Source organism: Notechis scutatus, chromosome 1 (genome assembly GCF_049901735.1).
Source record: "Notechis scutatus isolate UNSWTSFEM ecotype Mainland chromosome 1, rNotScu1.2, whole genome shotgun sequence".
Classification (NCBI taxonomy): Eukaryota; Metazoa; Chordata; class Lepidosauria; order Squamata; family Elapidae; genus Notechis; species Notechis scutatus.
Genome location: NC_142009.1, coordinates 234,354,197 through 234,370,246, shown reverse-complemented (window position 1 = coordinate 234,370,246; position 16,050 = coordinate 234,354,197). Strand labels below are relative to the sequence as shown.

The 16,050-nt window shown below is 36.6% G+C and overlaps 1 protein-coding gene across 1 annotated transcript in view; it reads left to right on the top strand.

The window, feature by feature from the left end:
* Positions 1–16,050, top strand: part of IGHMBP2 (immunoglobulin mu DNA binding protein 2) — a 65,545-nt gene that overhangs the window by 38,593 nt on the left and 10,902 nt on the right. Inside the window, exons 9-12 of the mRNA XM_087950708.1 lie at positions 1,882–2,064; positions 7,825–7,943; positions 11,095–11,189; positions 11,760–11,883. Coding sequence (XP_087806834.1) covers positions 1,882–2,064; positions 7,825–7,943; positions 11,095–11,189; positions 11,760–11,883 — 521 coding nt within the window. The remainder of the gene's footprint in view (positions 1–1,881; positions 2,065–7,824; positions 7,944–11,094; positions 11,190–11,759; positions 11,884–16,050) is intronic.

Here is a 16,050-nt window from a genome sequence, read left to right as displayed (position 1 = left end):
TTATAGGCAGCTCATCTTACCTCAAGCTTTTAAGGCCTTCTATTTCATTAGGTTTGACTTCAGCCTTTTAAAAAACTGATTAAAATAGACTTACTGGAAAAATACCACTCACATAGAATAGAGATGCAATTGCCTGTGTGGCTTGGTTCAGATTTGCTTATTTTTATATGTTTAATCAATAACTAATGCTGTCTTTTTGTCATCTAAAGGCAATGGGGGACAGTTTAACAGAAAACTTCGATACTGCTTGTGGGCAGTGCTTTGTATAAAATTTGGAAATCATTTTTAAAAGCTTTTATTTCCCACAAATAAGGTCTACTTGACAAAGAAAATCAAACATTCTGAATTTAAAATTCATATTATTACACAATCATTCCTAAGAAATACACCTCTGTTTATATGTATATGTGATTCTTATTCTTTCTTTTAAATGCTGGATATTCTTAGAGAACAAAGAATAAATCAAAGGAATATTTTCTTCTGCCATTTTTTTTTAATATGAACAGGATTTGACTAGAACCAAGGGTAAATTATTTAAAAGGTGGAAAAAAAATCTCTTTGCATTAATTCACCTTATCAGGTGTTACATGTCTCCACAGTGTATTGCGCAATGCCTTGGGCACAGTTGGACAGTCTTATTGTATATAAAAGTTATATTTCAGATGCATAGCGAACTTTATTGGTTCTCTCTTCACTTTTATGAGGTTCCATTAAAATGAATAGTTTAGACCATTTATTACCTGGCATTAAAGCAAAAGGGTTTTAACTGTGAGACAGCTCTGGACTTTCTTTGTATTTCATCTAACTGTTTTGTGAGCAGTGTTGGACCTGCTGGAATGGCACAGGCATCAGCAATTTTCCTTTCTCTTTCACATCCTTTCTCTCTGCATCATTTTTCTGGCCTGATTATAGACTCTCCTTTAGCATTTTTTGGACCAAAACCTTAGCAGTACTAAAAAAAAAGGGTTTGCTATACTTAAAAATAACCAGCTAATTTCATGGTAGTTGGATTGTACTTGCAGAGGGTCTGGAGGAAAAGCTTTTTGAAGATTGTAATGATCACACTTGAGAGAGGCAGAGGCAGAGTGGGACAGGCAGCCCATTCTAGCCCTTCATGGTCTCTCAGAAAATTGCAGTATTATTTAACATTATATTCTTCTGGTCTGATTGCAGAATATGGGAGACATGGTATTATAGTAGTTCTCTTTTGTTTCCTGGTCCTAGCCACTGTTGGATTAGGGGGGATGGTTGAGTCCAATGCTCCTGAACACCAATGCCCTTTGAGATGTCTTAGGACCCAATGCTCTATTTCCCTCCTCCCTCAATTTAATATATACATGAGACTGATGTGTCAAGTCATCCAACACAATTTTCCCACTTCTGTTAGCACTATATCTGTTGTTCTTTACCACTAACAGCTGGCTGACATTTTCTCCATACAGAGGCCGCTTGGGCCAGAACTTTAGAAATGAAACTTTACTTAACACTTTCCATCATTTATTAGGTTTTCTGTACCAAGGTTTATACATTGCCAAGAATGCAGCTGCTGTGTGATAAAGTCTCTATCTAGAAGTTTGTATTACTGTATTAACATTTGATGTGCTTAGGGTCCATTGCCATAGCCTTTGGTGAATTATGCAGTTGTATCCCTTGTACATTATGGAAGGAGAGAAATGCAAGTGAATATTCAGAAATTCCTGCATGTAAATCAGAATGCAAATCAGATATTCAGTTACACATTACAAGCATCCCTTTAAAAAAAAACAACTCCTCTAAATATGACAGAGAGAGATGGAAGTGAAACAAGCAGTGTGGCCTTTGTTGCAGTCTTTGAATGCCTTTTTTCTTTTTCACTTTGTTTTTATTACTCCCTTGGTGCAGGGCTGCTGCACAAGGTCTTTCTCTTAGCTTAATGGAACGGCTGATTCAGAAATGCGGGGACCGTGTTGTGAAGATGCTCACTGTGCAGTACCGAATGCACCAAGCCATAATGCAATGGGCTTCCACTGAGATGTATGACGGCCATCTCTCAGCTCACTGTTCTGTCGCACAACATTTACTGAAGTAAGTGATCGATGGCTTACTTGCTTTCTTTTCTTCCTGTTCAAATTAAGTTAGATTGATGCTGTCTTTTAATATTTAAAGCTAATGCAGACTTCTCCTGGCTGCACTAAATCTTTTCTTCTGGTTCTGTTCTAGCAAATAGCCTTTTGCCCCATTTTCAACTGGCAAATAGCTGATTTCTGCACTGAAGGTTACAGCTTGCAAGTTTTTTTCAACAGCTGAAGACATGTTATAGACTTGAAATTGTTGTCACTGTTGGCCCAGCAGCTATCACGTGGTTTGACTTGCTAATAACTCTTCCAGAAAATCCCAAGTTTTATTGAAAGTTGGAAAAGAAATAGCTTCCTATTTCTCTTCTTTGCCTCGACTCTTGATTCTTTCCTTTTCTAGAGATCATCCTGTGGTATCTGAAAATAAACAAAACTTCCAGCTAGAAAGGGAAGGGAGTGGGATATCACGCTGTTTAAAAGAGAACTAGTTTCAATCCTGACACTGTCTGGCTGTTGGTTGACTCTTAGGTAAACACAAAGGAGTTTGCCTATTCATTACAGTGATATTCCTGACTCATTCACTCATTCAAGTCAAAGCATCACCAAAAGTGCAAGAAGAAAAGCAACAGAGATGCTGGGGTTCACATCTATATGGGTTTTGGGCCCTAGGTATGTCTTGAAGGAGAGGTCCCCACTTTGGGATCTCACTTGATTTCTAAAATTTAATCATTCAAAGTTTACCGTATTTATGGTCCAAGAGCAAACACCAGGAGAAAGAACAGCAGTACAATTCATATTATAAAATAATTTTAAAAATTGCAAGAAAATCCTGAAACAATTAATACCCAGTAATAAATAACATGATGGGGAGGAACCAGATGGTTTCTAAGAGTTGTATCTATTGATAGAAATTTTGAAAATTTCTTACAGATTTCGAGGTCACAAAAAGAAGGTTCATGGTTTCTTGATCACAATGGCAATGTCATCAGGAAATATTAAGTTCTATCATCCTTGGCTATACAGTGGACATTTTACTAGAAAATGTGAAAGATTCTATCTCCATTCTGAAAACAATTATGGCTTTCATGTCTGCCAGTTTTTGCTCTAATAGCTAATGCCCAATCAGGCTGTTTTATGAGGGCCACATAGTACTTTGAAGAAATATCTAGGGATAGTTCAGAGAAGAGAGACAATTGTGTGATCACTAATATGCCTTCTTAGGATGACAGAGAACCTATCTAGCATGGTGAGATGGACCAAGCAATTTCCTTCCTAAGCTCCCTTCAGCCAAAGCCTAGGACAAGAAAATTGGGCCCAAGGGAAATGCAGCCAAGTTCCAGGGAAACTGCAACATAAGAAATTGGACAAGGGACTTGCAATAAGGTTTTTTTTTTTTAATTTGACTGAATTGCTTTTAAGCTAGAAGACTCCTTGTAGGTACATCTGAGCACTATATAGCATCATGCTCGGAACTTTAATTTTAAATAGTTTAATAGCTTCTGAGAGATCATTGTTTCCAGGTAGATCTGCAAATTTAGTAATTGCAAGGGATACCTTTTGGAGTCTTGGTAGTAGCTCTCTTGTGTGAATAGACTTGTAAGAAGAAGATTGAAAATAGACATCTAGATACTTAAAAGATTTAACCTGCTTGATAAGTTTGCTGCTAACCATCCAATTGGAGCTTTAAGGTGTCTTTGAGGGTCTACTTGGTTTAAAGCAGAGTGTCAAACTCAAGGCCCACAGTACTTAGATCCGGCCAGTGAGGCTGCGCTGGAAACAGTGAAGGACCGGCCTGTGGTGCCTCTGCCAGTGAAAATGAAGCTCAGTTGCAGGAGCTCTGTTTTCGCTGGCAGAGGGTTGCAGGAGGTGGCGCGGCCCACCCAAGCTCCATTTTCGCTGGCAGAGGGTTGCAGGAGGCCATCCCAGGCAAAATACAGAGGGTTGCAGGAGAGGGTTGCGGAGGACCTGAGAGGAACAGTGAGGCTCCTCTGGAGGACAAGGGTTTGGCACCTTCCCTGGTCTCACTTTCCTCTGCTGGAGACAATGGATCCCCCCACCCCAGCCCCGCTCAGGCCACCACAGGCACCCCTGACACAAGTTGAGCTGGCCATGCCTACCCCAGCAACACCCACCTGCCCCCCCCCCCCCAAGGTCAAACACAACCCTGATGCAGCCCTCACTGAAATCAAATTTGACACCCCTGAATTAGAGAGTAGGACTTCACCTTCACCATAAAGAAGAATAGAGAATTGGTGATGGGCAAGGCGGGGTGGATGGCAGACTCTTAACAATATTATTAAAGTAAAAATTGAACAGTAGTGAGGAAGAATATAGTCTTGTTTAACATCTTGTAAGTAGAGACACATTTAATTAAGTTGTCAGTAAAATTGCCCTTAACTTGAATAGTAATTCAATAACATTATTAGTTTAAGAAGATGGTGTTGTAGTAACTAATTTCTTTAGAGTTTTTCTCATGGTTTAGAGTAAAAAGCTTCCCTCAAATCTATGAGAGCTACATAGAGGGTATCCTTAGATTGATTACAGTATTTTTCAGCTAAATGAAGTAAAATGATACATTGGTTCATGGCTGTGTGAACATCCAATATTTAGAAAGACCAAGATTGAAAAAGTTTTGGAATATGACACTATTGTACCTTGTAATAATCCATTTCCTCGTTTGTTAGAAACAGAGAATCTTTTCTGCCATGAACCAATGTATCATTTACAATTGTGTAAATAGGGATTGGGACTTTATAGCTCCTAAAATATAAAGCCAGGTCACAAAAGGAAAGCTTTGGTTTTTTTTTTAAAGAAAAGTAGGTACAATTCAGGGAACATTTTCATCTAGATGGTGTGGAAAGGAAATTGTATCAGAGATTTAGATCACCAAGAAAGTAATTTCAGTACATAATATTGATGGCCAATGAAGTGAAATACAGTACTTTCTAAAATCTGTGAAAGAAATTGTCAACTATAAAAATGAGTTGCTGCTTTGAGAGGAGGAAGATATTTGTGTCATAAGTAGGGTCTGATGTTGCTGATAGAAGAAAGCTCCATAAATTTTTGCTGCCTTCGCTGAGCTCCATGAAAGTCTCTTGACCTGAAATATTCTGATTCCATCTTTCTAATCACTAGGTTTTTAGAAAAAACAAGATGGGAGATAAAAAGACTTTGGAAAACGATTCAAATCAAATTGTACAGAGGGGGTTCTAAGCAGAGTTATTAATCACACTCTGCCCCTCTCCCCAACAATGTGCTTGGTTTTAGCTTTACTATGTTCAAAGAATCATGCACAATTGCAGTTTAATATCCATTTCAGGAAATGTATAAATAATTCCAACTCGATTCAGCAGAACGATAGGTACATTATTCTGAAATATGTACCATCATATTCCATAAGCATATTCCCAGCAAAATTTTGAACAACACTTAACACTAGCTCAATTGCATCTTTGCTTTCAGTTTTTTGAATACGTGGGAAAGCGCATTATTTGCTTTTGTTATCATTTTAGTCTGTTAGTTGCTACTCTCTGAAAAATGAAAGGGCCTAATCTTGTTGCAAAGATTTTTACAATTGTTGCATCCCTTTCATGCTGTTTTTTTTGTGAGCTGCCATACCTACTTGTAATAAATCCATTTAACATGGCAATAATTTAAAAAATGCTATCCATTATTAAAAAGAATCTCAGCCATGATAACTGTTGGTATAATGTCCACATTTAGTTTGTGTTTTGGGTTGTAAAGAATACATCTTGGAATGTAAGCAGTCCAAGGAAGTCCTAGATACCGTAGTGACAGACAGGCCAATGTCTATGTACATTCTTCACTGATTAAAATTGAAAATATGCCCCTATTAAAACCTCTAGAAGTCTGCAAGTCACATGCTAACCAAGTAGACCATGAATATTGGAATTCTAAATGTTTCCAATATATATTCCAATTCAAAATCTTGACTCAAAATTAGATTAGCAGATTAAAAGGACCCAATGAAATGTATTTTTTTCTGGAAAGCTGTTTTCTATATCCTCCAGTTTTGTGTACTATTTCTCTTTTGCATTCCTTAATAACTGCTGATGGTACAGTGAGAATTGGTTTGCTATCCCAGTAGCTTTAATCTCATAAAGACTCATAAATTTTGAAGGGAGAGTTATTTGACATAAAGATTCTTTTGGCATGATTTTCTCTGCAGATGGAATTATTTTAAAAGAACAAAAATGGAGTTGAAAAAAGAGTATAAGTAGAGAAGAACAAAAGCTTCAGTAACCTGCTGGCATTGTCTCTGTATATGTGAGAGACCAGCTCTGCATCTGAGGCCTTGCAGTAGAATAATGGATAATGCTGAAATATTTGTTTGTTTGTTTTTTAAATCAGTACAGTAATTGCTTACTTCTCCATCCAGAACAAAGAATTGGTCTTTGGGGAAATGCTACTAGGAACAACTTGCAAATGCAGTTTTGAACAAATTATATCCATTAAACTTAACATTATAGTCGGAGATCTTCAAGGAAGACTGCTTCAGTGTATATTCATGCTGACAAACTCCATCCTTTTCGGTTGGTGGGAGGCTTGTGGTCATTTCCACTTTTAGCTTACAACTTTTTTTCTTATTATGTAGACCAACAAACAGTACTGAATAGTAACTAGAGTTTAAAACATGTTAACTTTAAGCTACGGTTTCTGAAAGTACTTTGAACCAGTACAATTGAACCAATACAATTAATATTCATCACAGTTCTTGGGCAATCCAAAATTGTAACTTGGTTATTTAATACTTAAAAACTTAATACATTTAATACTTAATAATGGGAGCAACAACTTCTTAATTTGGAGAAGGGGTTTGATACAACTCTAAGTCCTTCACGTGCCTATAGAAAATTTCTTCATAGCTGTGACAAGACCTATTTGTATTACCCCTGTTTGTCTATATACTGGCAAATATAAATACACTTGCAAGTATAAATTGCTTTGACATTTGACAAACAAAACTTAATGTCAAGGGAAAGATAATGGTGCCAGAAGGAGCTGGACTACCTAACTTGCAGGTTTAATGGGAATCGGGTCCCCTGGAGTCATTGATGGGAGAGAAGGTAAACCTCCCTTTTACATCTTTGTATTTTCCTTTGCATCCCCCTCAATTATATCTGATCATGTGTCATTATGATCTTACGTTCTGAGTCCTTTCTTATCAATAGCTTCTGTATGTGACCAAGGTTTTAAAAATTGAATCATACTTCAAATCCTATCCATCCTTGAATCCCTTAAAAATTATTTTCATGGGTTTGCTCAGAGATTAGATATATAAGGAACAACTGTAGTTCTGTAATGTTGATGATTAATATGGCTCTTCTAAGTACAAACAACATCTTTTTACGGTTATTAGACCCACAGAGTGTATCTTTTCCTAATATCACAGCTGTCACATTACTGTCTCCAGCAATAAATCAAGGCACACTTCTTTTGTCTCTGAGCAAAGGAAGTAGTTGTGTTCTGTGAAAGCTTTCATCTATAATTGTATTCTTTGCTTTCATTGAAAACAAATTTTAACTGCCCTGTTCTGTAATTTGCTTGATATATGTGTAGAAGCAATGCTACTGTTAAACAGGAGCACCATATGTGCTAATTTGTGTTCCCATCAGGCCGTATGTATTTTTTGTTTCCACATAATAACTAAGAATAAGTTCTAAGATCTCATAGTTGCAGAGAGAGAATAAAATAAGCTTACAGCTTTTTGCAAAAGTGATTTGTGTCATTCTTTTTAATAATTTAACAGAGACTTGCCAGGAGTGGCCCCCACAGAAGACACTAGTATCCCATTGTTGCTTATAGATACAGCTGGTTGTGGCTTATTTGAACTTGAAGTGGAAGAAGAACAATCTAGAGGAAACCCAGGTACCATCATTTACTCTGCTTCATGATTTTTGTTTCCTGAGTAGCATCTTTCCACCCCACCCCATCCCCCAAAAAACCCTGCCCCTTCAATTTATATTACCTGTGTAGCTGATACTAGGTAAAAAAGTTTCTTTGTACCAGAAAAGTATGGTAACATTTGAGTTATTGACTAATATTATACCCACGATCACAGGTACAACTCTTGTGGAAATTGTTCAATATGTCTGGAAATTTCTTGCATGTCATGCTTGAATTACATATCCTTGAAGCAGATCAATAGCCTGTTTAAATTAGCCATGGCTTCCAAAGCTGTTTTTAGAGTTTTGTTTCTAGATGGGGTAGGGATAACTATGAAATAGTTATAGTTAATTTCATAGTTAACTATGAAATAAATAAATTTTGACATACCAAAAACTATATCACATTGTACTATAGTATAACTAATGAGTCGATATAAAACATACAGTAGAGCAAGAAAGAGACAGGAAGCAGTTGTGACTACAAGGAGCAAAATCCTAAATATAATTTTATTTCATAGGTTTGAACGTTCTACCCTATAGTTAAGAATTACAGAATTTTAAATTGGGCTTCCGGTTAGCCTGAAAAATTAGAAATCAATATTGCAATGAAATGACTGTACATGCACACAGGATTGAAGCAGCTTGCAAAACTGGCATGAGACCTGTAAAAAGGAGTTGCTTTAATAGCTCAGAAAGAGAACTTTCCTACGCATTCCCATGAATTAAGTGAATGAAACCTAGTCTTGGTGGAACAAAAGGCTACCAAACTGGTAGAAACCATGCTCGTAGGTTGTAGGTGGAAATAAATTGTGGTGGGTTATAGCTTGGAAATTTTATGAGAATAAAGAATGCATGCCAAAACTGAGTAACAAACAGTATGCATTTTAGAAGCTGTTCATACTCATGTTTGTTCTGACATGCCACTGTTTTTCTGGCATCTATTTTTTTTTCCTGTTTTTTGCCACTGCCCACTGTTTTTCCTGGCATCTACTTTTTACCATATGTACATAGGGTTGCACGCTAAATAGTCTCATGTGAGCATTGATGCATAAGTGAATGTCAAATGGTCTGCAGTTTTGCCACTTTTTAAACAGAAAAGTTCTGAAAAGTTATAGTAATGTAGTCCATATCTGTCTCATTAGATACATTCAAGGATACTTTTTTATATGCAGGAACATTTGATTCTCTGACCTTGAATAAGGCTGCTTATATAAGTTTAAAATAATGTCACGTTTTTGAGCAATTCTGCAGAATGGATTAATCTGCTAGGAGAATCTTTATAACATATTGATTTCTTGCCTGTTTAAAACACAAAAGGGATCAGATCTTTTTTAGAATCATGAAACTGAATAATAAACATGAACAATATGGGAAAGTGTTTATTGTTCTTTTAACTAGAGGAAAAATAGCTAGTGATGGGGAAGAAAAAACCCCATGTATCAATCTTATTATATGAAAGAACTGGGAAGGGGGTGGTGGAGAATTTTAAATTCTCCATATACTGTTAAATTCCATTTTGGTTTAATAGGGTTGGGGGATGGTGGGAGTTGTTGTCTGTTACCTTCTGGATCACCACATGAAATAATTAAAAAATAACCACCTGGGTGAGCACAGTTTTCTTACCCCTACCCTCAAATACAAAGCTCAAATACATAGTTGTGATGACATTCTGAATCAGGGGTCTCCAAACTTGGCAACTATAAGACTTGTGGACTTCAGTACTGGCTGAGGCATTCTGGGAGTTGAAGTTCACAAGTCTTAAAGTTGCCAAGTTTGGAGACCTCTGTTCTAAATAATAGGTAGGAGTAGAGGCTCCCATGGCCAGGTGAAAAGCCCAGACCAATCTACTGGTCTCTAGCAAGACAACTTACATCTTGGTAACAGCTGGGCAAATTGTATGGACAGGTACCAGCAATGCTTGTCACATCTTGCAGCTGAAGTTTAAATATCTTTCTAGATACGGCACAATTGGCTCTGAAGCAACAGGAAAGATATCAACTCTCAGCCAGGAATATTGAACTGGCTTCATATCCATTCTGTTTGTGGCACAGCAGAATTGAAAGAGCTTTCACTTTTAACTCTTTTGGCACACATAACACTTTGGCCAGTTTTGAGCAAACCAAGGCACAAACCTCTGCAGTTAATAAGAATGGTTAAAGGTGCATCAAGAACTAAAGAGAATTTGGGAAATATCATTTAAAAGGCATAAGTCTTAGAATCCATGTTTCTGAATAATTTTTAGTGACCTTTTTCAAAACAACAATATGGCTATGTGATTTGTTTCATGCTTAGAAGGAGGATATGTCCAATGCTCAAACTTTGAGTAAGACTTTCTTAGTAAATAGTAGACCTTGCTTTATGGAACCTTGCCCTCCTTGGGTTTCAGAAAGCCTATCAGAATGATTTTACATTAGCAGGCCTTTGCACTCTGGAGTTTCTGGCACATATCTATTTTATTTGCCTTTATGATGTTTCCTTACTATAATTTCAGTTTGGTTTTCTAGGTAGGAAATACTCATTCGCTATTAGTTTGTTAAGGTGCACTTCCCAGAGTCATGTAAACTGGGGCAGTTTATAAACACTGCAAATAAATAAAGTAGCTTTTAAAAATGTTATCTTGTTTACAGTGTACAGTATATGACACATGTGAGTGAGGATCATTTTATGTTTTAGCGTGTACATACACCCTTGCTAAATGTACCAAGGAACAAACAATTGTGGACAGCTCTTCTCTCATGTGATAACCAGCAAGAGCCTGGTGAATGAATAAATGGAACAAAAGAATGTTTCTTGGTTTGCCATATGCCCAACCACAGATCATCATCTCTAAATCAAGAACATTAATCTTTAGCAAGGTGACCTTATGGCATAGCTGCTGTGTAAGGAAAATGGCAGTTCTTAAGCAGTGGAGAAGCCACATAATGAAAAAAAACTTTATTTTCTTTTGGCTTCCTACAATCTTTTAATTCTTAGCAAATAAATCTGTGCTTATATTCTAGATGATTATACACACTGTGCTGGTTTTTCTTTTATTTAGAATGTGAAGTGAAGTTTAAAGGTTGGTTTGGTTTTCTAATTGAACCTGCCTGCCTGCTTCTTCAACATTAAAGTTGCTTGTTCCCTGTTCCTAGGTGAGGTGCAGCTTACCAGTTTGCATATAGAAGCTTTGATGGAAGCTGGTGTGAAAGCCAAAGATGTAGCTGTCATTGCTCCTTACAATCTTCAGGTCAGTGCATCCACTGCCGTATACTAAGAAACATGTCATATTGAATAAAATTGAGAACTAAGTACAAAACAATAGAAGGAAATATGCTAGCATTGATGATGTTATCTAGTTTGGTAATGAAATGTCTGAAAGAAAACCACCCAGTTCAGAGAGCATCAGTGACCCCACACACTAAGTACAAAAGAAAATGAAACTGATTTGAATCTTCAGGGACCTAAATTACACTCAATGATAAATTCAGTGAAGTAGAGACAGAACTTTATTCTATTTTCTTGACCTCTGTGGACTTAACACGCTCTGTGTGCTGTTTGGTGTAGACCTAGCAACTGCTTCCAGCATCTTCTGGTCTACAGTAACATAGGAAGATCCCCATTCCTCCCTCCAGGCTGTAGGTCCTACTTCACCAGTTCAGTTCAATTAGTAGAATGAACATCAAATATAGCTTTTGTTCCTTTTTCTAGGGAGCAGTCTACCTGCTCAGACAGAAGATGCTTAATTTCTTTTGGAAGCAGAGGACTTTTTCAGTAAGATGGCATTCATTTCCTGTGGCAATAAGTGCTTTGTTTTCAGGTCGACATGCTAAGAAAACATCTGTATCAGAAGTATCCACAACTGGAGATTAAATCAGTAGATGGCTTCCAAGGAAGAGAAAAGGAGGCAGTTGTTTTTTCTTTTGTAAGATCCAATCGAAAAGGTAAATCGGTCATAATTTAGAGCCATGCAGAATGAAAGCAAGGAATTTCCAAGAAGGAATTTCCAAGAAGCACTGATGCTTCTGCATGTTGCTACGGTAGTGATTGATTCATGATTCTGACTATGGAATTAAAAAGAACATTATGATTTCCTATATAATTCTTTTTAAAAAGAGACCAGAATACTTAAACCAGATATTCACCCAAACCATATTTGGGAATAACATACTCCCCTTTTAGGTGAAAAATCTGTATGCTTGCTCCTTGTTTTTACTCCAATATTTGTGGCCATTTGAATTGAGTCAATCTTCATGTATAATTATAGGATAATCTACAGTTATACCTATATCAATTAACATTTGTTTATACATTATTAATTCTGTACATAACAATGATAAACAGGAGAATTCTGCCTCCATAGTAGACAAACTTATATGCTGTTGTCTTATTGACTTCCAGCCTATTAATGTCTTACCCAGCATTATGGCTGTTCCTGAAGTCGACTTTCTAGTGTCTCTTTCTGATGCAAAGCTAGCATCTGCATAAGCACTCAAAATTAAATCACCCTTTGGTTCTAAATACAATGAATAATTCATTGTCTTTTTAAGATATCTTAATATCCTCTTAGCTGCATTCCAGTGTCTTATACATGGTGCAGAATTGAATCTAGCCAACTGATTCACGCAGTACGATATATCTGGTCTAGACCAATTACTAATATAACTCAAACTACCAATTAAAGATTGATAAATCACCTTATCAAACTCAGGGCTTTGTACATCAGTGTTGCTAAACTCCTGACTCATTGGAGTCTTAGCCGGCTTACAAAGCTCCATCTTGTAATCTTTTAGCAATTTGCTTATCTTATCTTCCTGAGATATCTTAAAACCTTTCCGTGTTTTCTTTATATTCAAACCGAGATACTTCTTTATCTCCCCTAATTGCTTGATCTTTATTCTCTTTCCTAATGATGATATTATTTTATTTGCTTCATCATTAGTTTCAGTTATCAATGCAATATCATCTGTGAATAGTAATAATAATGATACTTTCCCATTTGTCTCCCTCTTAAACAGACATGGATCGGCTAAACCAGCTTTAAATCCTATATTGTCTAGTTCCTTTACAATATACTGGTTCCATTCATAGCCTGATTGTTTAAGACCATAGAGACTTTTCTTTAACAACCAACAATCATTATTATCCTTATTTTCACTTTTAATACCAACAGGTTTTTTCATATAAATAATATGTTTTAATGGGGCGTGCAAGTAAGCAGTTTCACATCTAAATGGTTAACTATATAGTTTTTACTAGCTGCCCACACTAAAGCTGCCCTCAAGGTTGCTGCCTTAAGACTAGGTGCAAACACCTCATCGTAGTCATTAGCATTCTGCCTAAAACCTTGGGCTACTAACCTTGCCTTATGGATTAAATTACCATCCTTATCTATTTTTACCTTAAAAATCCATTTGCAGCCAATGGATTTCTTTCCTACAGGTAATTTGGCATTCTCATACACCTTCATATCTCTTAATGAATTCAGTTCCTTATTCATTGCTGCATACCATTTTTCTTTTTCCTTATTAGGATACTTTTTAATTTCTTCAACAGAATTAGGAACTTGATTATTCTGGCACACTGTGTTAGCCTGGTACCTATCAGGCGGTCTAGATACACGTGTAGTTCTTCTGGGAATTACAGGGCTTACAGGAGGACTTTCTTGAACTACTACCTGTTCATCTTCCTCATCCTGTTCAGCTATTGAATCTGTTTCTTCCTTTATGGGCACTATTTCATCCTGTATTTGTCTCTTTACTTTATTTTTAAAATTACAGGGATAACTAATGGGATTTCTATAGGATTCAATAATTACATCTTTATTGGCATCCTGTTCTAATTTCTCCCATCCTTCATGTTCTAGAAATTGGGCACTAGCACTACATAACACTTTAGATGTGCCTTTCTCCCAAAATCTATATGCCCTATGGTTTGCCTGATAACCAACGAAGAAAAATCTTTTAGCTCTATGTTGCCCTTTTTTTCTGAGTTGTGCAGGAATATGCACCCATGCTGGTGCACCAAATGTGTGCAGGTAACTTAGATCAGGTTTCCTGCCATGCCATCTGGTGAATGGAATTTCACCTGTTGTTGTATTAACAACATTGTTCAATATGTTATTAGCACACATTGTAGCCTCCCCCACAAAGAATCAGGTAACCCAGAATCATTTAACATTGTTCTAACCATTGCCTGTATTGTTTGGCCTCTTCTTTCAATAAAAGCGTTATGTTCTGGCCTGTATGGAGCAGACTTCTTATGCTCTATTCCAGCTACCTTAAGTCTGTTCTGGAATTTGTTATTAATAAATTCCGTGCCATTATCTGTCACCAGGGTTATCAGTTGACGTTTAGACTTTCTTTCAGCAAACCTAAGCCAATTGAAAAAATGTTGATATGTTTCAGTTTTGCTTTTCATTAAATAGCAAAACCCATATCTAGAATAATGGTCCATAATGCTCAGTATATATCTAGCACCCCCATACTGGGTTTCTTTGGACCTATTATGTCTGCAAATACTACTTCTAAAGGTTCTTTTGTTTTGAAACCATTTAGCCTATTTGCAGGCAATACCTTGCTCTTATCTTCACAGCAAACATTACAACGCAAATATTTATCACAAGGTTTTAACCTTATTCCTTCAGATAACTCAACTGTACGTTTTAGCATTTTAAAATTTACATGCCCCAAACGCCTATGCAATAAATGGATACATTCATCATGAGGCTTTATATTATTAAATACAGTTTGTGCCTCCCCTTTCTTACTATTATCTAAGACATATAATGTTCCATTTAAAGCTGCAGTTACCCTTTTGTTATCTTTTTCAATTATGCAATTATTATCTTTAAAAGTAATTACATAACCTAATTTATCTAATACCCTTACTGAAAGCAAATTAAACTTTAGTTGCGGTACATACAACATTTTTATATCCTGGTTTATGTACGGACAACGTGCAAAACCTTGACCTTTCGCTTTCAGGTTCCAGCCATTGGCAAGAGATATATGTTGAGAACTTGTAGACATTTTTATAAATTTTGTCTTATCTCTTGTGATGCAGTGGGATGCGCCACTGTCAACCACCCATAAATTATTCTTCACATCAGAGTTGTTAATCGTGGCTAGTTCAAATGCTTTCTTTGGCTTTTTTACATTCTGGCTTTTTCTCTTTTTGCAGAATCTTGCCAAATGTCCTCTGCCTCCACAATTAAAACACTTTTTAATTGTGTATGCCGTTGAAGATAAATTCTCTTCTTCCAGGTGCTGTTTTACTTTGCTTTGCTGGTTTCTTTCAAGCTTTGAAGATAATTTCTCTTCTTTCTTATCTTCTCTCAGCTCGTCACGCTCACGCCTTCTTCTGGCTTCTTCTAGTAGCCTGCCTGTAATCTCGGTTAATGAGAGGCTTTCTTTTGGCAATACTTCCAACGAAGTCACATAGTCATCATAGCTTTGATCTAATGAAGATAATATTATGTAGACTTGTTGCAGTTCATTAAATATAAGCTCTTTTTCTTGCAAATCTTGAAAAATGCTCTTCATACAGTTTAAATGAACTAACATATCTCCATTCCTCTGAAGATGCGTTCGAAAAAGCTTCCGTGTAAGATTTATATGTGCTCCTACACTGTCCCGAACATAAATCTTCCTGAGGTTCTCCCAGCAGTTTGCAGCATTTTCTTCTCCACGAATATGGACAAGCTGCTGATCACAGAGAGTCAGTCCTATGATGCATAAAGCCTGCTCATTCTTCAGTTTAAAGTCTTGTAACTTTTCGTTATCATCATCATTAGCAGGATCCCAGCTACTCACATCTGGTGGGTTTGCTATAATGTCCCACAAACCTTCTTTACGTAGAAGTAAACTACATTTCATTGACCATGAAACATAGTTTGTTCCATCCAGCCTGGATATCATGGACAGTTGTGACAAATTTACTTGTGCCATTGCTCTTCAGATATTTTGACTATTTTAAACTAATTAAAACAGTTTGTTTTTACAGTAATGTGCAACTCACACCAACTCTCTCTGCTATAGCCTGGTTAGTTAGACTATGCTGCTGGGCCCATAACCAATGTTAGGGTTTGAGGATTAACCCCTAGAAGAGTA